The sequence below is a fragment of the Apodemus sylvaticus genome, chromosome 10 (genome assembly GCF_947179515.1).
Source record: "Apodemus sylvaticus chromosome 10, mApoSyl1.1, whole genome shotgun sequence".
NCBI classification, from domain to species: Eukaryota; Metazoa; Chordata; class Mammalia; order Rodentia; family Muridae; genus Apodemus; species Apodemus sylvaticus.
Window position 1 is genome coordinate 40,795,765 of NC_067481.1, and position 20,326 is coordinate 40,816,090.

General features: G+C 50.2%; 1 protein-coding gene across 1 annotated transcript in view; it reads right to left on the reverse strand.

Moving 5' to 3' along the window:
• The window catches only part of Unc45b (unc-45 myosin chaperone B), a 28,793-nt gene extending 10,949 nt beyond the window's left edge, over positions 1-17,844 (reverse strand). The window contains exons 1-13 of the mRNA XM_052195925.1: positions 17,635-17,844; positions 16,336-16,503; positions 15,813-15,909; positions 14,861-15,036; positions 13,049-13,227; positions 10,931-11,177; positions 10,232-10,400; positions 8,430-8,600; positions 5,402-5,573; positions 2,705-3,005; positions 1,259-1,353; positions 929-1,072; positions 440-584 (exon numbers count right to left, since the gene is read on the reverse strand). Coding sequence (XP_052051885.1) covers positions 440-584; positions 929-1,072; positions 1,259-1,353; positions 2,705-3,005; positions 5,402-5,573; positions 8,430-8,600; positions 10,232-10,400; positions 10,931-11,177; positions 13,049-13,227; positions 14,861-15,036; positions 15,813-15,909; positions 16,336-16,503; positions 17,635-17,844 — 2,274 coding nt within the window. The remainder of the gene's footprint in view (positions 1-439; positions 585-928; positions 1,073-1,258; positions 1,354-2,704; positions 3,006-5,401; positions 5,574-8,429; positions 8,601-10,231; positions 10,401-10,930; positions 11,178-13,048; positions 13,228-14,860; positions 15,037-15,812; positions 15,910-16,335; positions 16,504-17,634) is intronic.
• Between the last annotated feature and the right edge of the window lie 2,482 nt (positions 17,845-20,326).

Below are 20,326 nucleotides of genomic sequence, written 5' to 3' on the forward strand. Positions count from 1 at the left end.
AGCTGGGAGTACTTTTAAATATTCATTTGTATGCAAATCACATGCAAATACATCCTTGTGTAGGGGTAATCACCATACATAGCGGGTGTCAGGGATTTTGTGACATTTGAGCATAGGAAACCTGTGTTCCTCCTCTGTTCCTATCACTCATATCCCTAAGTCCAGATACCCCATAAAAATCGAAATTCTATGACTAGGGGTCATGAAATGAAACACAAGTATCCATGAAATCAACAACAAATGTTGTGAAATGTTCATCTGGCTCCGTTTAATCAGATTACAAAACTGTCAGCCATCCTCCTCACCCCAGCCAGGAAAATTAAGACAGAAATCAGGAGCGCCACCTAGTGGGGAAATCTACTATTGTCATCGTCAAACCCCACAGCACTTCTCAACATTGTTTCCTGAGCACACCTGCGGAGCTGCCGCCCGTACCCACCTTGGGGTGCTCCTCTGGCACGTGTTGCTTGGAGAACTTGGCCAGCTGCACCAGCTCAGGGACGACCTCCTTGACATCATAGCTGTTGGTGCAGTTCACCAGGGTGTTGGCCACTGAGTACAGGATGGTCTTGTCACTGGTCTGGAAGCCCCAGGTTAGGAAAAAACAGAAAGGAGTCACCGGAGTGCTAGACCAGTGGAAGTCTCTCCGCTGATCCTAGTGGACCCCACGCCACTTCCAGAAGAATCCAGACACTGCTCCTCGGGATCTCACTGCCTAAGGGTCCCAGACAGACATGCTGTTTGACAGGACAGAGCTGTGAGTCCCACAACCAGACCAAATGAAGGTCATTGAGTAAAAGAGCCAATCCAGCCTCACCAGGGAGGGTGGAGCCAGGGTGAGCCCACAGCCATCTGAGCCCCAAGCACCCGAGCCAACAAACTGTCACCCTGTCACCCTTTCCTGCGCTTAGAGATCTGGATCATTCTTGCCTTGGCCAACTCGAACATGGCCTGCAGAGCAGGGATGTCCTGGACAAAGTCATCCTTCACATCAGCGTCCAGCGTGAGGTAGGCCAGGCCCTCCACTGCCCAGCGCCGTGTCCGAGTGTCTATGGCGGTGTTACACAGCCACCTGGAAGTAGAGAGTGGGGAAACCACTGGAGAAGGAGCCAGGGCTCTGACCAACAGTGACTCAGGTTTGGGATAACAGGTAGCCAGTGAGGGGTCTTTTCCAGCCTGAGGTCACTGAAGCACATCCCAGAAATCCCTCAGAGAGGCCCATGAGGATGCAGCGGACCTGGGAACATAAAATACTTACTTTCGACACTGCTTGGCTAGCTTCTCTGTCGACCCTTCAGCAAACTGCCTGAGGCCGTAGTCGGAGCCCCCAGCGGAGCCAAGCTTACAGAGCCCCTGTGGAGAAGGGACACAGAAGGGTCAGCAACAGAGAGGCCTGCGGTTCAGCAACTCTGTCCCTTTTTCTCTGCCTGGACATGTTTCTATGCCATGCCACCTCCTCTGAGATGCCCTCCCCGATTCCCCAATGTGGAAAGATACCCACAAAGCCTCAAGTCCTCAGCATTTTGACTTCTTTGATGTTTTGAAAAATTTGCACAAGAGAATCATACTAAATATCTGCAGCCGCTGTGAGAGACCTCAAGATGGCGTGAGAAAACAAAGAAGTCACATCACGTGGGCAACAACAAATTCAGACACACAAAGTCTAACTGAGGGGGGGGGGGGCGGGAAATGGACTCTTGTCAGGAAAAGAGAGATGTCTTCTGGGGCAGAAAAGCTATCATGCCCGTGGCAAAAAGTTTCTAAAACATTGACATGAGGATCAGGCGTAGTAGCACACGTCTTTAATCACAGCACACCGGCAGCAGAGGCAGGTGGATCTCTGGGAGTTCAAGGCCAACCTGGTTTACAGCATGAGTTCCAGGCCAGCCAAAGCTACACAAGCAGAAACTTGACTGACATGAGGAGCTGCAGAGATGGCTCACTGAGTGAAGCACTTGCTGTGTTGGGATGAGGATGCATAGGTCTGGAATGCTAAGCATTCCTTCGGTGAGGCCAGCCGTGATAATTATTCACTTATTTGGTGAGTACTGCAGTGGCAGACAACTACAGGCCCTGTGTCAGACTAGGTAAAAAGACAATGGTCAACCCCCAGGGTGTCCACTGATTTCCAGACATGTGCCATGACACACACACACTCAACCCCTATGGTGGTTTGAATATGTCTGAATATGTTTGGAAGTGGCGCTATTAGGACATATGGCCTTGTTGGGATAGGTGTGGCCTTGTGTAAGCAGGTTTTGAGGTCTCCTAGTGCTCAGGCTCTACCCAGTGCAGAAGGAAGCCTCCTCCTAGCTGTCTGTGGATCAAGATATAGAACTCTTAGCTCCTCCAGCACCGTGTCTGCCTGCATGCTGCCATGCTTCCCACCACGATAACAGACTGAATCTCTGAAACTGTAAGCCAGCCCCAATTAAATGTTGTCCTTTATAAGAATTGCCTTGGTCGCCGGGCGGTGGTGGCACATGCCTTTAATCCCAGCACTTGGGAGGCAGAGGCAGGAGGATTTCTGAGTTCGAGGCTGGCCTGGTCTACAGAGTGAGTTCCAGGATATCCAGGGCTACACAGAGAAACCCTGTCTCGGAAAACAACAACAACAACAACAATGGGACCCCTAAGACACTCCGCCATAGAGGTCACGTCTTTCACCCTGGTATCCCTGGCACTCGGCACCCAGTCCACTCACCACCAGCGTGCGGATCTTGATCTTCTCATTCTTTGTGGTCTTGTAGATCTGCTTGAGGAGCGTCACGCCGTTGGTGATGATGAAGGTGGCCCTGCTGAGCTTCGTGGAGGCGTGGATGAGAGCCTCCACAGCCACCAGCTGGTCCGCCTCGCGCTCCGAGCCACACAGAGCCACCATCATCTCCATCACGCCTTTCATGCCCAGCAGCTGATTGCCCAGGTCAAAGGGCCCCTGCAAGATGCCCGACACTGTCTGGATGGCATTCACATTCTTGTCCATGTCCTGGGGGTCGAACTTGCTCCTAAAACAGAAGACAAGGATGGTCAAGAGAATCAACCCAAGGAGGTGGAAAATGTGGAGTGAGGGAAGATTTAAATTTGCCCTCCCTTGTGAACCGTGTGGCACTGGGCAATTTACTGGACCTTTCTGAGTCTCAGCTTTTTGGTCTATAAATAGATAACATAGTGCTGTTATTTCTTAAGGGTGCATGACATCACGGCTGCTTGCAGGCTAGGTCCTTCTGGCAGTACATTAACCTTTGGGATTGGCCTGCAAGAAGTTAAATTATTGGGCAGAGAAGGAAGCAGCATCGAGGAATGCACTGGCCTGCAATGCAGTCACCCTAAAGTTTCTCCCTTGATGAGCTGGGGCACGCTAAAATGTCATTTCACATTGAGGTGAGTGACAGGTCATGAGATGCTGGTTACACTGGGAAAGGCAGGAGAGCCCTGTCAGCTGAGGCAAGGACCAATAAGAGAGCTCGGCTGATGACTATCAGCCATCAACAGCTCTGCCCTTCCCAACTGGGGGACCAGCACATAACCACAGCCAGGCCCAGTGAGCACCTGAGGAGCTGCCCTCTGTCCGGTGAGGGTGCGGAATTCAATTTGGGATCTCATGAGTTGAGACAGTGAGGGGAGCATCCAAAAGTGGGGTTGGAATAACCCAAGGACATAAATCGGGTCCGGGGTGCACACAGAGCCCCAAAGTTAAAAACAGTGGATGTGTCCTACAGACACCAATGCAAGCAGAATAGCTTCCTGACAGCTGCCTTATCCCGGGAGTCCCAGCTGATCAGCAAGCTGCCTTCCTCTGAGCTCAGGGACATTGGTCAATCAGGACCGGACACTCTACAAGCATGAGTTCCGCACGTGCATGGAGGACCTACATGGGAACTTTGGACGGCAAGTCTTCCTGCATCTGCCAACCCCGTTCATTTGTTTAGGGAGCCAACGCCTGACCAAAGCTTGCTCAGAGCTCCCTCTTCTACTTAGCTGGAGCTTGTATCTCAATAAAAAAACATTTTGCCTGTAGCTCTCTAGGTCCAGACTTCTTTCTTTTTTTTTTTAAGATTTATTTATTTATTATATGTAAGTACACTGTAGCTGTCTTCAGACACCAGAAGAGGACATAGATCTCTTTATGGATGGTTGTGAGCCACCATGTGGGTGCTGGGATTTGAACTCATGACCTCTGGAAGAGCAGTCGGTGCTCTTAGCCTCTAAGCCATCTCTCCAGCCCCCCAGACTTCTTTCTAAGGCTTATGAGACTAAGACTTAAGCTCCAAGGACGGAGGTGCTCCTGGAATTAGCAGGATGGGCTGAGGCTCTGAGGCAGCTTCAGCCATGAGGAGCTTTAAGAGTCAGGGTGGAGGTTAGCAGGAGAACAGAAGTGAACGGGAGAGCTCGGAAAAGTTCTTCATTTGACAGTTGAAAAACATAGATACATATGTGACAGGGATGTATGAATTTGTTGGGCACGGTGGCTCACACCTTTTATCCCAGCCCTTGGGAGGCAGAGGCGCTTGATTTCTGTGAGTTCAAGGCCAGCCTGGTCTACAGAAAGAGTTCTATGCCAGTAGGAGCTATATAATGAGATCTGTTCTAAAGAATAAATAAATATGAGCCAGGCGTGGTGGCACATGCCTGTAATCCCAGCACTTGGGAGGCAGAGGCAGGCGGATTTCTGAGTTCGAGGCCAGCCTGGTCTACAGAGTGAGTTCCAGGACAGCCAGGGCTATACAGAGAAACCCTGTCTCGAAAAACCAAAAAAAAAAAAAAAAAAAAAAAAAAAAAGAATAAATATTTTAAAAATTAAATACATGTAATTTGTCCTACAAAATCTAAAACATCTCTTCCCTGGCCCTGTACAAAACCAGTGTGCCACCCTAGGAGGAGAGAAAGGACACAGAGGAAAAGGTGATGTCTTTCCCCACCTAGGACCCATCGAGAGTACAGCTTCCTAAGCCACACTCCGAGTTCTGAGACATGGGTAGTGTTCCAGAAATCTGGACCATGTACTGTAATCACTGCAATTAACAGTCAAAGAACTGCGACAAAGAAACAGTGGGGGGCGTGCAAGAGAGAGAAAGACTCATCATAGCTGATGGAGAGGTCCACATGGGAGGAACTGCCGACCTCGGCCAGCAGCCGTGACCAGTGCACCGTCACGGGAGTGCAGCCTCCTAGAAATATCTTCTAACCCCAGCCAAACCCTCAAGCCATTCAACCATCCAGTGGCGGCAGCCTAGCCCAGCTGATTGGGCCTCGCTGGGAGACCACCAAGCTAGAATCACCCAGCGACGCGGCTCCCAGATCCTACTGAGAGCTAATAAATTGCTATCATTTCTGTAAGTTACAGAAGGTGGGGTTGGCTGGCTACACAGCCACTGGTGGCTGGTGCCTCCTGGGAACTCACGTGATGTACTCCTCGCAGATCTTGCGGAAGTGGTCGCGCTCTGGGTCACAGCGCAGGTCATCGTAGAGCTTGTTGATGAGGATGGAGGCCAGCATGCGGGTGTTGTCGGTCAGCGGCAGGCACGAGGGCAGGTCTGGGACCTGCCCCACCACCTTCAGGATCTTCCTCAGACCTATGGGGTGACAGCCGCAGGAGTGAGATTGCCAAGGTCTCTGTCCCCCTAAAAAATGTCTCATCGCTGGTCCCCACCAGCTGTGGCTGCAGACAGTACATGGCCTCTCCAGAGTTCAGGGGACTAGAGAGGGGACAAGAGGCCCAAGTCTTTCATCTGACTCTGCACCTGTGGAGCAAGCCACCTGTTGCATGGCCAATATTTCCAGCACATTTAAACAACAGTTGATCTCAGTTCATGGGTCGGGTCTGATCTTTCTTACATATGACTTCATATTATCTTTTCCCCAGACTTCAGTATTATCATTTACAAAGGAGAAAAAACACGACCTATTTAATAGACTCAAGGACTCAGTCAGAAGATGTACAGAAACAGCCTAGCACCCTTCCAGAGGCAAAATCACTCTTCAAATGTCTATCATTTCTATAGTAGTTATTAATCATTATCTCTTCTTGTTACCTTATGGAGGAACCTTCTCCAGTGGCTTCTTCCATCAGACTAAATTCAAGACTCACAAGATTGTTAAGCAAGTAGATTAACAAATAAACGAGCCCCTTATCTGTCCTACCTTTAGCCTGGCGTGGGAAATGGGCACGTAAACATGGCAGGAAGGTTCTATGGGTACTGACCGCTAACAGTGCAGATGAGGCAACCGACTCCAACAGGGCTACAAGCCGGGGATTCGGACAGAGCTCGGGGACGGGGAGGGCTTCCCTGGCATATCCAAGGCCCCGGGTTGATCCTTATTTCTCCAAAAGGTGATTGGACAGGCACAGAATCAGATGGAGGACCAGGCTTCCTGCTCCCTCTCCAGACTGTACCGAGCATTTCTTTTCCTTCGTGCCAAGGGGCTCGGGCTTATTCCCTGACTCGGGCTTAACAACCATCCTACTGCTTAGCAATCAGTTCAATCTTTCAAATTTGGAGAAGCCAAGGATGCTACTCATAATCTTGTAGCCAGCCAAAGGACATACAGAGAGGACACCTTCCCTGTGAAGTCTTTTGTCAAGCCCAGCGTGTTAACCCTCATGCCATAAAGCCTCTGGGATATTTAATGTAGCTTTGGGGTGGAGAGACCTTGAGTGACACTTGTCAGAGGAAGGAAGAAAGGCAGAGGCGAATGCAGGAGGGGCGGAGCTCTGCGTACTGGGAGGGAGCTGAAAGTGATTGACAGCAATGCTGCACTGCCCATATTTTACCACTTCAAGGAAAACTTCCACTTCTCTATTCTTCTTGGCACACCTGACACCAGCTGAGTATCCTACAACTCTACTCTGACGCCACCTGGAGTTGGCACAGACCCCTCAGAGTGAAGGCTCAGTCCCACAAGATGGCTTCCACTGCAAATGGTCCTAGCTTCCCCCATCCTCAGCCCAGCATGCCTACAAACAGAGGCCCTTGGGATCCCATATTCGAGAACGGCTGATGGAACTGAGAGGGACAGTTTCCTTACTATACCATCAGTTTAAAGAAAGGATGAGGCAGGAAGGGCTGGATGGGGGGGGGATGCAGGAGGAGGTGTGCGGAAAGGAGAGGGCTCCAGAGTTTTCAGGTGCTGCCTTCCCAGAGCCCCTTCCTGTCCCTGGAAGGCTGGGCCTCCTCAGTTAGGGGTGGGTTAGCATTTTCCCTTGTTGAAATAGGGGCTTCGTGATGTAGACATGATTAATTGCGTCACCGGCTGTTAGTGATTACCTCAGTCTCTGGGCTCTCACCCTGAGGTCAAAGGTGGGAGTGGGAGATGCAGACACAGAGAGGAAGTTCCCAATCTCTAATCACACAGCTAGCCTCCCTCCCGGAAACCTCCTCATATTCCTTCCAAGCTCTTCACAGGCACCCCAGCCACACCCAGTCTCAACAGCTTATAAACAATGCTTAGTGAAGATCACTAAGACAGTGGTGTGAGTTGTGTGTCAGGGGAGTGCAGAGGCCAAACACACGGTTCTTATTATGTCACAGACTCACATACCAAAAGGGGTTCGGTAAGGTGCCCCCCCCCTCCATGAGCCAACCCAGACACTGAAGCCTGGCTTGCAGAGACTCCCCGCAGTGTACCTGCCCCACCCACCCAAATGCACCTCTGACTTTCCCCTTCCATCCTGCCTCTGGACCCCTCCCACTTCTCTCCTATTAGAACACTCAGGGTCTCCCCCTTGTAAGCCGGGAACTTACTTCGGTTTGATCCCCGCCCAGAACCCTCACTGGCCCTGTCTGAGTGACACACAGGCCTCACGCTTGGCTTTGCACCGGCCTACTGGGGCTTCTAAATCCACTTGGTTTTCACCTGAGAGCTATTCCATTTAGTGCCTTCCAACCAAGAAAGAGAATAAGAAATGGTCCCCCACCACACACTCCCCACCTCATCCATCCCATAAATCACATATTTGATCCTACTGCAGAGAAGAAAGAGGCCAGTGCTGCTATTTGGCTTCCAGAATATAGACAGGGACCAGAACTGGGGTGGGGGAGCGTGATAGCAGACCTTAGGCACCCGGGTCATGTGTCAAAGTGTAAGCACGCGCATGTGCACTGCGTTGGATGGGTGTGTGGGGACTATATGGTTGGTGGTCCTGTTTGTTATGAACACTTAATCCTGTTTTTCAGGTGGATCTAGTCAATGTTTGGGGGTGCTAATCACTTCCTGGCTGTGTTCTTGCTCTTAATTCAGAGCCTTGACCTACCAGCTTCAAGAGACCCTGGGGAAATAAATTCTACTACACAAATGCCTGCCACCACCTTCAGCTGAGACTGAAGATGCACTCCAGACAACTGTCCTCCATTCTCTCTGCACAGAGATGAGTATCTGAGCCTACCCCAGTAGCATGACTGAACCCCAAGTCCCATCATCCCCCATCTCACCGTTATCTACAACATAGATGGTGCGTGAGTTGTCATGAACGGACAGGTCCTTCCTGGGGACGTTCTTATTGAGCAGGTTCAGTGCCTGGTCTCTGCCCTGCCCAGACACCTTCTTACTGACCAGCATGTCCAGCAGGTGGCTGGTAATCTGCTTCAGGTCCTTCTTGGTATCTGAGGAACAGAAAAGAAGAGCAAAAAGAGACGAGAGGAAATTTCACATGGAGAAGATCAAGAATGGCAGAAACATCTAGAAGGATTCTGGAAGTCTTGAATCTGTTTTCTGAGTGCTAACAGTTCAAATATGAAACATCCTCCTGCAGAAGGGCTTACCAGTTGATGGTGCTATTTGGAGGGCTTCCAGAAACAGAAACTCTAGGAGGTAGGATCCTGTTGAAGGAAGTCACTCAGGGCACATCCTTGAGAGACATTTCTTCTTCCAGGCAGTGCCTCCCATCTCTCCTTCCTTCCTTCCTTCCTTCCTTCCTTCCTTCTTTCCTTCCTTCCTTCCTTTTACTCCTTCTCCCCCTACTTCTACTTCTCTTCCTCTTTCCCCTCTTCTTCTTCCTCCCTCTCCCCCTCCTCTTCCTTTTTTTTTAAAGATGTATTTATTTATTATGTGTAAGTACACTATAGCTGTCTTCAGACACTCCAGAAGAGGGAGTGTCAAATCTCATTATGGATGGTTGTGAGCCACCATGTGGTGGCTGGGATTTGAACTCAGGACCTTCAGGAGAGCAGTCTGTGCTCTTAACCTCTGAGCCATCTCTCCAGTCCTCCCCCTCCTCTTCCTATTCACCATAAATGCCTCCTAGACCTGCTCCCACAATATGATGTCTAATGTTCGACCCAAGTGCATGATGCCAAGCAACCACTGGATAAGCCCTCTGAGCATTCGAGCAAAATAGATCCTTCCTTAGGCCGTCGTCTGGTGACAGGGTCTGGTCATACAAAGGTAGCTGGTGCAGTGAGCATGTGAATTTCCCAAGACAGTGTTGTCCATCTCACACATCTTCCCCACAAAAGCAAAGAAATCCCCAAGCAACACCCAAAGGGTCACTCTGGCCACTAAACATTGTGTCATCCAACAGCCAACCCTTCTGTCTTCAAACAGCTCCTGCTCTTGGAAAGCCCCTTACTGCCAGGCAATGACTGGCCGGCAGTGACCCAGGAACAATTTGTATGGTTTTAATAACCTTTGTTTTGCTTTTGTTTGGTTTGGTTTGGTTTTCTGAAACAGGGTTTCTCTGTGTAGCCCTGGCTGTCCTGTAACTTGTTCTATAGACCAGAGATCCTCCTGCCTCTGCCTCCCAAGTGCTGGGGTTAAAGGCGTGCACCACCACCACCCAGCTCAGTTTCCAGTTTTTAATTGATATTTGTGTAAATATATTTACATGACTAGGAAGAGATAGGAGGAATCCAGTGGATTGTCTGAATGAGTACAGAGTTTGTTTGGGGGAATATTTCTCTTCCTTACAGAGTTCTGTATCTTTCCAAGTCTCCCCAGTGAGCCCCCATTACATTGTGATGAGATACAAATAACTCAAATTTACCATTTTAACTATTTTTAAGTACAAAATCAAGTGGTATTGAACACGGTCACGCTGATATGAGCCATCGCCACCATGGCTCCTGCCAGGCTGAAAAATGGACAACTCTGTACTCGGCAGCCTAAGCCGCTTTCATTTTTGTCACCCAGCACACATCAAAGCAGGCCCCCTGTGCGTATGGAAATTGCCAGTGTGAGGTGGTGACTGGCTCTGCCTTGGAGTCCACATGAACCAGAACAGAAGAAGATCTCCTACCTAGAACCAAGGCCTCCTCCTTCCCACGATGCTCTCTCTTGTCCTCCCCAGACAGGGAGTCAATGATGGCCTGGAGCAGGTTGCAGACAGCCAGGGACATCTCTTCATTCTCCAGGGCCATGAGGCTGCAGATTCTGTCTATGCGGACTGCGTGCAGGATGGCTGTGGCCTAGACCCCAGCAGGAACAGAGTCAGAAATCCTGCCCCTCTCATCAGTCTGGCATCCAGGTTAAGTGGGCAGTGACAGCCTTACCCACTTCATGCTATGGGGAAGTGGGGCCCACAGGCTGGGAAACTTCCTCCAGGAGACTCTGAGCTATGTCACCCCATCCTGGAGTCCTGGGGGCATTGAGCCCATGTCTGTGGCAGGACCTCAGTGAGGTGTAAGTGTAGAAGACACACTGAACTCAAAGGCTGAATATGAAGAAATACACATTACATTGCATTTGCATTCAGCTCTGTCTATAATCAACTCTCAACAAACACCTCTGCTTAGTTAAGCCCACCTCCAGCTTGCAGAGAAAAGGCCCAGAGGACTCTTGAGCCATGATTCACGTGAGCCAGGCTGGAAGGCAGGAGACCCCGGAGGCTCTGTCTCAAGTTCTATTTATGCCAACCTCAGCCCCAACCACATGCCACCCTCTGCGTCCCTGGACCAGCTGCCATGCTCACCACCTATCCCAAGCCTCAGGCCCTTACCCTAGCTCTGTGGCCACTGCACATGCCAGACAGGGTCCGCACGGCAGCTAGCAGCAGCTCAGGCCTTTTAGTGTCCATAAGCTGCAGCAGCAGGGCCACTCCATTGCTCTGGAAGATCCTCTCAGCTCCTGCTTCTTCACGGCCCAGGACAATGAGGTTGTTGGCAGCCTGAGGAAGAAGCAAAGAGGCTGTCAGGAAGACGGAGGAGGCTCTGGCCGTGAAGCCAGTGCAGGGGCTAATACACAGACTGTATCTTCAGAACGCTGGTATTCTCCCCTCCTGGTTGCCTGCAGAAAATAGTCTCCTCTAGACTGCCCGTAGGACACAGCCCCCTTCTGCTGCCTGTGGATCAAGATGTAGAGCTCTCAGCTCCTTCTCCAGCACCAAGTCTGCCTGCACGCTGCTGTGTCTCCTGCCAGGATGATAAAAGACCAAAGCACTGAAACTGTAAGCCATCGCCGATTCAATGTTTTCCTTTGTAAGAGTTGCCTTGGAGGTGGGGGTGCTTGAGAGATGGCTCAGAGATTGAGAGCGATGGCTGCTCCTCCAGAGGTCCTAAGTTCAATTCCCAGCAACCACATGGTGGCTCACAACGATCTGTAATGGGATCTGGTGCCCTCTTCTGGCCTGCAAGTATATATGCAGGCAGAACACTACATAATAAATAAAGATCTATTAAAAAAAAAAAAAAAAGAGTTGCCTTGGAAACCCTACCTAAGACAGTAGGTAAGTGGCTGGGGCTTCAAGCAAGTGTGACCTGAACATTACTATAAGCTTAGGGCTCTGTGCCCTTCCAGACAAGGCCACTTTGTCCGTGACAACTCATCAGGTCCTCAGAGAAGTCATAAAGTACATTTTTGTATCATGTGACTTCATTGGCTACAAAATGAATACACTGCCCTTTCTTGGGCATCGTCACCCAAGTTCTGACATAAATAAATGCGAAACATTTCAATGTTCACTGGAAGACTGGAGAGAAACATGAGACAGACGGTGTGGTTAAGATGACTGTTACCAGTGCATATTTTAATATTTCTTAATGTGTCAGCGTACCCTCTTTGCAGTGTTTCTAAGTGAAGGGAAGCATTATTTGAATGATCAGTGTGTCTTGGGATCAAAATTACAACGAGGCAAGTTAGATATTCCTTGTAGGTGCAAAACTTAAGGAGGCAACAAAAAGCCTAATACCCAGATAAGTAATGTTTAATGGAATACTTTTTTTAATCAAAATCAAGGCCAAAACTTCAATAAATAAAATATCTGCCTTTAAACAAAGACATCATTTGACCCTGCCGTTCAGTTTGCCACAATGTCTTCACCCCAGTCTTGACCCTTCTTATGGTTAATGACAGTTTCTTTCTTTTTTTCTTTTTCTTTTCTTTTCCTCTTTAAATTCTATTTTTTATAATTTATGTATTATGGGACGGTTATAGGTTAAAGATACCCTGAAGAACTTGGTTCTCTTCTTTCACCATGGGAATCAAACTCGGGTTGTCAGACTTGGCAAGAGTCACCTTTACCCTCTGGCCATCTCACTGGCCACCTCGGGTAGCCTAGACTAGCCTCAGAGGCCTCAGGTAGCCAAGGCTAGCCTTGAATGCCTGATCCTCTTACCTCGACATTCTACATGTTGGGGTTAAAGGCATATGCCTGACTCAGACTTAGTGCCTTTTGCTCTCTGGGAGGCTTGATGTCTCTAAGACACTCTCTTCTCCTTTTATGGAATTGTTGTAGAAAATTAAAATGCCAAAGAACAAGCCTAGACTAGGGCTCTCTGATGGGATTCTGCAAGGTGAATGCTCTCTGTGGCTGGGGTGCCTGTCTTGCTTGTACCTGTGGCTACAACACACTTAGAGTTTGTTCAGGGCAATCCGGGAACACATTTCCTATTTATTTCACATTTTCCCTTGGTTTATCTTGATCTTACTGTGTAGCCTATGCTGGCCTTGAATTCATGATCAACCAGACTTAGGTCGCAGGCTCCACTCTGCCTGGATGTCTTGACTTAAGTGTATGTACTGTATGTACAAAATATGTAATTATGATCATATGTGTAGTGCCGTTTCCTAATGAGATTAACTCGGAGCAGAGCCAAGGTTTCTCCATAGTCATGGTTACCGCCCTCTTACCTCCCAGGCCAAGGACGCCTTTAACAGGAGCCGCGTGTAGAGAGCTCCCTCTGCTGGCAAGAATGACGCATCACTCACCTTCTCCCGCTTATCAGCCTCGCTGTTTTCGTTGAGAAGGATTTCAAACATCGTCTGAACCCTGGAGTCTGTAGAAAACTGCACACGGAGCTGAGGAGAGAGACTACGTGACTCAGGAAGCTGGCGCACACCTATTCTTCATATATTCAACTCAGAAAATAGACCTATTCTGGACCCTAGGGCATCCGTTTATTTATTCATTGAACAAAAGGGGCGGGGGAGGGGGGATGAGATATCTCAGCTGGTAAAGGCTTTTGCAGAGCAAGCCCTGAGACCTAAACTGATTCGCAAAAGCCTCAAAGTTGGGAGGAGAAAACCAACCTCCACCTCCTCTGACCCCTCCCCCTCCCCCTCATAATAACAATTAGTGATGATGGTGCTAATAATAATAATTTTAACGTTAACTGAATGACCACTTTTGCCAGGCACGGATAGTGCCCCATGCCTTTTTGTTTGTTTGTTTGGTTGGTTGGTTGGTTGGTTTTTGGATATGGGTTTTTTTTTTTTTTTTTTTTTTTTTTTTTGAGACTGGGTTTCTCTGTATAGCCCTGGCTGTCCTGGAGCTCACTCTGTAGACCAGGCTGGCCTCAAACTCAGAAATCCGCCTGCCTCTGCCTCCCAGAGTGCTGGGATTACAGGTGTGTGCCACCACTGCCTGGCTGTGCCCCATGCCTTTAATACCAGCACTCAGGAGGCAGAGACAGGCAGATCCCTGTGAGTTCAAAGCCAACCTAGTCTACACAGTGAGCTCCAGGACAGCCAGAGCTACATAGAGAGATCCTGTCCCAAACAAGAATCTCATAAGCAATCAACTATTAGACATTAAATTGGAGACTAAGTTAGAAATTGATCTCCAGGCTAATAAACCAGAAGTAGATTTCAGACACCTCACCCGGTGAGTGGAGAGCATTCTGTTTGGGGATCTAGGCCCTCACACAGCCCACCTGGGCCACTCTGACTCTTTCCTACGGTGGTCTAAGCGGTCATCTGGCCGGCTCCCTCCATGCCTCCTGCAGTTCAGAGCTCTTGCTCCGCTCTCCTGCTTTGGGAGTCTGCTGGGCTCATCTGTTTGGGTGGGCAGGCTCCTCCCAGCCACCCCTTTTCTATTCCCCCCTCCTTTCCCACCCTTCATGCCCCCACACTGAGTCTGAGTGTGACATGGTCCAGCCACACAGGATGCTTGGAACCCAGGGCTGGATACACCACTGCTCTCCTGCGCTTTCTCACAGGAGGAAGCCCACGCGTGTAATGGGGTCAACCAGAAAGAAAGCAGCTGAGCCGGGGGAGGATTCAGGGCTCCTCCCCTCTGGCCCAGGCTCCCCATCCTTGTCCATCTACCCTGAAAAGATCTCATGCTCCCACGGACTATCCCCCATTGGTCTTCCTGATTCCCAAGGATTCCTAGCTACCTCAATCCCCCTAGAGTCATAATAATAGAGACTCACTAGGTGATAATAATTCCTTTTCAAGGTTTCCATCTGAAATGTAAAAGGACTTGAGCCATGAGTGGACTGTGCCCTCGCCCCCACACGGCCCTCTCCATCACTCACGGCTGCCATACTTGCCTAGCTGTTCCACAGACACTGCCCGAGCTCTGTGCTGACTCTGGATTGCGGCTGAAGAGGCAGGGCTCATTCTGTCCTCACATCTCAACCTCCCTAGCGCATTTCCCCCTCAGAATGGGATGGGGGCAGCCGAAATCCTCCGGAAGGGCCGGGCTTACCTGCTCCTGGATGCTGGTGTTGAGCCTCCGCAGTGTCTCCTGGAAGTTCTGGTTCCTTGGCTCGAGGGTAGCACAGCGCTGCACATCCTTGAATGCCTGGTCCAATTTGCCAAGATGCTCGAGTGCCTGGCATCGCCGATACAGTGCTTTGATGTCAGCAGAGTTGATGTCAAGGGCTACAGAGGGGGACAGGCAGATCCTCAGGGGGGCTGGGCTACAAGGCTGATCTCCCTAATCTACTGCCCAGGAAGGATGGCTTCCTTATTTGAACTAGCTGGCTCATGCCATTTTGGGGCTGGGGGGAGGGGGGGGATAGGGAGAAAGACCCAGAGCCTCAAGGATGGCAGAAAGCTTAAAAGTCCTCTCCCTCTGCATCCCTCCCAGAAACCCTTCCCAACTTCTATCTGATCCCCAGTGCTTCCCCTGCCACAGGATTCCTGTCAGGGTTCCATCTTACTAGTGCTTGTATATCCCCAAAAATAGGGTGCTCCCCTCCTCTCTGAGGCAGCCAGGTAACTCCATTAAAAAAATCTTTCATAGCCAGATGACCAGATGGTTGTAATGGAAGCTTTTAATCCCAGCACGTGGAAGGCAGAGGCTGACTGACCTCTGTGAGTTCAAGGCCAGCCTGGTCTACAGAGGTAGTTCCAGGACTCCCAAAAACAAACAAACAAACAAAAACAAAAAAATCTTTCCCTATTCCTACCCAAACTCCTTCCTGTACTTTTTTTTGGCTCTTTGTCCTAGGTCTGTCCCTGAAGTCCCCAAGATGAAACTAAACCTTCCTTATTCTACCTGGGAGCTGCCTTCCCCGAGCTACATATTGCCAGATGTTTCATTTCTTTCTCCAGCTGTTTCTTGACCTTCAGAACCCACAGACTAACATAGCACCTAATAACAATGGAAGCACCCAGCACGGCCATGCGGGGGGAGGGTGAAGTGTGGGGCTCACCTCTGGAAGCATCCGAGGCTGCCTGGGCATAGCTCTCCTGAGAAACAGGAACAAGAGACTCCATTAGTGAGGGCCCAGTGGAGACAGTCAGCATTCCCTGAGTGAGGGGAGAAGTTAGCGGCAGAACTGCGGGTTATCAGACGCTCAGGATTCACTCCGTGCCTGACACAGAAAAGTCCAGGCTTGAGTGTCTGTCAGGCAACCCCAGGTTTAAATGGCAGCTCCCCTGCCACCGGGGAAACCTTGGGTTTCTTGACTGTGATACAGGAATGAGAACAATGGCTGTCACAGGGCTGCTCTTCAAAGAAGTTGCCCAACAGGTGAAAAGTGCCTGTTGGGCCAACTGTGACTGTGGATTCCTGCTTCTCTAGAGCAGTGGCCCAGGTAACAGGAGGCACATTTGCCAACTCCAGGGGTCTAGAAGGCACGGTGCGGATGATGCCAGCTCACATCATCAGGTCATCAGAACCTTGTCCCCAGCCTTCACCGCCCTCAGCCCACCCCAGCTGTCCTGTCCTCAGACCATTTTCAGACCGCAGGCTGCCCGGTTCCGGTAGAGTGTGGCCAGCAGGGCCTTGTCCTTGGTCAGCTTCAGGGCCTGGCTGTAGCTCTTGGTGGCCGCCTTGTAGTCCTGGAGCTGAAAATGCCGGTTCCCTTCCTCCTTCAGCTGTGCCGCTTCGGCCTCTGCCATCTGTGGGGACACCAACAGCCCTGCGTGGTCAGCCTTTTGCTGGATACCCAGGACGGGGCTCTTGGCCTAATAGCTAAAGACCCAGGTTTCCCTCTCCTCCACAGAGTAGGGTAGGAATTCTACCTGGAAGCTATCCACTCCAGCACCCCTAAATCCACTGACCACCCCTTCCAAAGGACATTGGTGTTTGTTTGTTTCCCACTGAAAGCCTTGTCAGAGTCCCTAGCCTTCCCTCTGTCTCTTTCAACCAAAGCAGGCCTGCAGGCCTGAAGTCCTCGGGCCTTCTCCTAGCCCAGTCTCCCAGCCTGCTCACAGTCTCCCAGAGATGCCGCCTCCTCTCCTCGGTACCGCTCCTGAGCTCTGCAGCCCACCTCAGACAGCTTCCGTCTGCTGCTCCCAGCCCCCACCCTGCAGCCTTTATCACCCCAGGCAGTGACTCCAGACTATATTTGGCCACAGGGGCAGGTGCTCCTGGGAGCTGTCATTGATACAGGGCCCTCCCCCTGCCTGGACTGGACATCCATGCCCACGTGAAGGGGCTGACTACCCTCTGGCCCTCGAGCACCTCGCTCAGGGGCAGTCCTACAAGACTTTAGACTTGTACCTCAAAGCGTGGAAGAAAGATCCAGAAGAGACAGGAATATCCCTTGGAGACTTGCCCCGCCTACGCAAGTTATAATGCCCCTTCCCCACCTCCGTCCCCAGATAAACAACCCTCCCCCACCACCACGAATGCCACTGCTATTTTGGGAGCAGAGTGACAGCTGAGGGGCTGATAGACTTGGACACACAGCAGCTGCCCAGGTCCCTCTGGAGTCTTCCAGAAAGGACTCTCTGGAGGGAAGAGGAGAGCAGAGAAGAGGGAGAGCCCTTCTTGCCTCTCTTCATACTTGTTCACAGCACCTGCTTCTGGCAAGCCCAGCAGGACCTGCTGGCTCAGGTGTGAGCGGGTTGCTGTTTGCGAGGGCTTGTCTCCTGCCCCTCCCTGGCTGCGTTGATGAGCCACTCAGTCCCCCATCTGGCTGGGACTCCCTTGGATGTCGGCTCTCTTCCTCCGGAGTAGATTTCATTCTCCTAGAGCAAGAACTAAGTCAGGCCTGGAATCCCCTGAGCTCAAGGACAGTAACCCACCTTCCTTTGATCCAGATCTTTCCCAGGACAAGAAGAGACTCCCTCTACAAAAGTGCCCATCGCCGTGGTGGGTGAGTCTCTGGGAGCCAGCATTGCTGGTTTCTCCTCAGCCAACTTTAAAAGCCTGTCCTCACGGAGACTCATAACTCTCCTGTCCTTCAGTATCTGCTCCAGGAGGTCAGGGTTGCTGTTTGGGACGTCTGTCACCATCCCAGGTACAGAGCCTGGCAGACAGTGCCCTGAGTGCTTGGTTTTGGGGGGTTGTTTTTTTTGTTTTTGTTTTTGTTTTTTGAGACAGGGTTTCTCTGTGTAGCCCTGGCTGTCCTGGAACTTACTCTGTAGACCAGGCTGGCCTCGAACTCAGAAATCCGCCTGCCTCTGCCTCCCAGAGTGCTGGGAGCCCTGAGTGTTTTTTATGTATGAATGAATGAATGAATGAGTGGAGGGATAGATATATCTTTATTCTTTTTTTTTAATGTATTCACCATTGTTCTCTTTAGACAGAAACGGGCATCAGACCCCATTACAGATGGTTGTGAGCCACCATGTGGTTGCTGGGATTTGAACTCAGGACCTCTGGAAGAGCAGCCAGTGCTCTAACCACTGAGCCATCTCCCCAGCCCTGCATCTTCATTCTTAAGCGTTGCCCTCCTTCCTTTTATTCTCGCCATACTTCCAATGTATTTCAAAACACACCTGAAAGATGCCAAAGAAGAGCCACACAGGGATAGCCGCGATAGCTTCTGCAGGTGCGACTGTGGGTTTAGAATACAGATATAGAGTTATGTGGCCTTGGACAGGTCCCCTGCCCCTTGAACAGAAGGCCCAGTCCTAACACGTGAGCTTGGTGCTTTGATTCTCTCACCTTTGTTTTCCTAGCTGGCTTCAGACTCCTAGACTTAAGCAATTCTCCTCCCTCAGCCACCTCTACAGCTGGAACCAGAGTTGTGGGTCACCATGTCCATCCTAACACACAGTTTTTGGATAGTGATGGGTAGGTGGGTGAGTGGATAGACAGATTCCCTGCTCTCACGGGATGGATCTCAAGCCTGGAACCTCATTTGTGGTCCAAGCACTGAGGTACTTGACAAAGGATCCCACTACTAGCACAGGAGCTTTGGTTCTGTGGTACTTGGAGACGTTCAATTCCTGATTTAGTAATTCAGCCCACAAGCGTTTCTTCTGTGCCTCCTATATACCCGCGGACCTGTTGATAATGAGGAACTCCAGAAAGCTTGGAAAACACAGAACAAGAAAGACAGGGAAAGTTCTGAGAAAGGCTTCCCTAAGTCATTGAATTAATCCATGCAAAGCACTGAAAACACTATCCAGCAAAGAATAGAGGCTCAGTTCATTTTGTCGGATGAATAAATGTATGCATAGGAGTGAGTATAGATTTCAGCCAAGAGATGAACAACATGAAGAAGGCCAGAGGCGGGTGTGGTCGTGCATGCCTTTAATCCCAGCATTTGGGAGGCAGAGGTAGGCAGATTTCTGAGTTTGAGGCCAGCCTGGGCTACTGAGTTGAGTTCCAGGATAGCCAGGGCTATACAGAGAAACCCTGTCTTGAAACACCACCACCCCCACCCCACCCCCAAAAAAGAAGGCCAGAGGTAGAGTCCCTAGCAAATGGAGTCATTGCCCTCAGAAGAGGAAAAGTCTCCAAAGAGCACACAGGCTCCTTCTGGCCTTCTTCAACTTTTATTAGTCTCTTTTGTTTGTTTAGTATTTGTTGTTTGTTTGTTTGAGTCAGTTTTCCTTGTTAGACCTTGGATGTCCTGGAACTCACTCTGTAGACCAGGCTGGCTTTGAGCTCAGAGATCTGTCTGCCTGTCTCTGTCTCTGGAGAGCCTGGATTAAAGGCATGTGCTACCACACCCAGTTTAATAGTTCCTTATAGGCTCTGTTTTCTTTGGACTTACACATGAGGAAAGCAAAGACTCAAATCTGTCCATAACAGTTCCAGACAAAATAAATTGCCTGCCGGGCAGCGATGGTGAACGCCTTTAATCCCAACACTTGGGAGGCAGAGGCAGGCAGATTTCTGAGTTCGAGGCCAGCCTGGTCTACAGAGTGAGTTCCAGGACAGCCAGGGCTACACAGAGAAACCCTGTCTTGAAAAACCAATAAATAAATAAAGAAAGAAAGAAGCCGGGCACATTTATTTATGTCTCGAAAAAACAAACAAACAAACAAATAGCCTATGCAAAAGCAGATGCTGGAAAGGGCCACACCTTGAAAGAACTCAGAAAAATGCCAAGACAGCTGGGTACAGTGGCCCAGCATCCCATCCTAGGAGGCACAGACAAGAGGATCACGGAGTTCAAAGTCTACTTAGGCTACACACCCTTATCCTATCTCAATACACACACACACACACACACACACACATACAGTAAAACCCACAAACTAACCCATAAATAAAGTTTCTGCCTCAATCCAAAAGTTTCCTGGTTTGTATTTACACCCCTGCTGCCTGGACCCTGGAGGTCTCAACCATCTCCCGCCTCTGTCAGCTAGGCGGGCAAATTAATTTCTCTGGGTTTTGGCCAGAGTCGCTGTTGTGAAAAGTATGAAGGACCACATCCCACAAGGGCTAATGTAGAAGGCGCCGAGGGAGGACACCTGGTGACCCCATTGGCAATCACGGCCTCTGGAGCGGCCTGACTCCTCCAAACACGAGAGGGCGCTG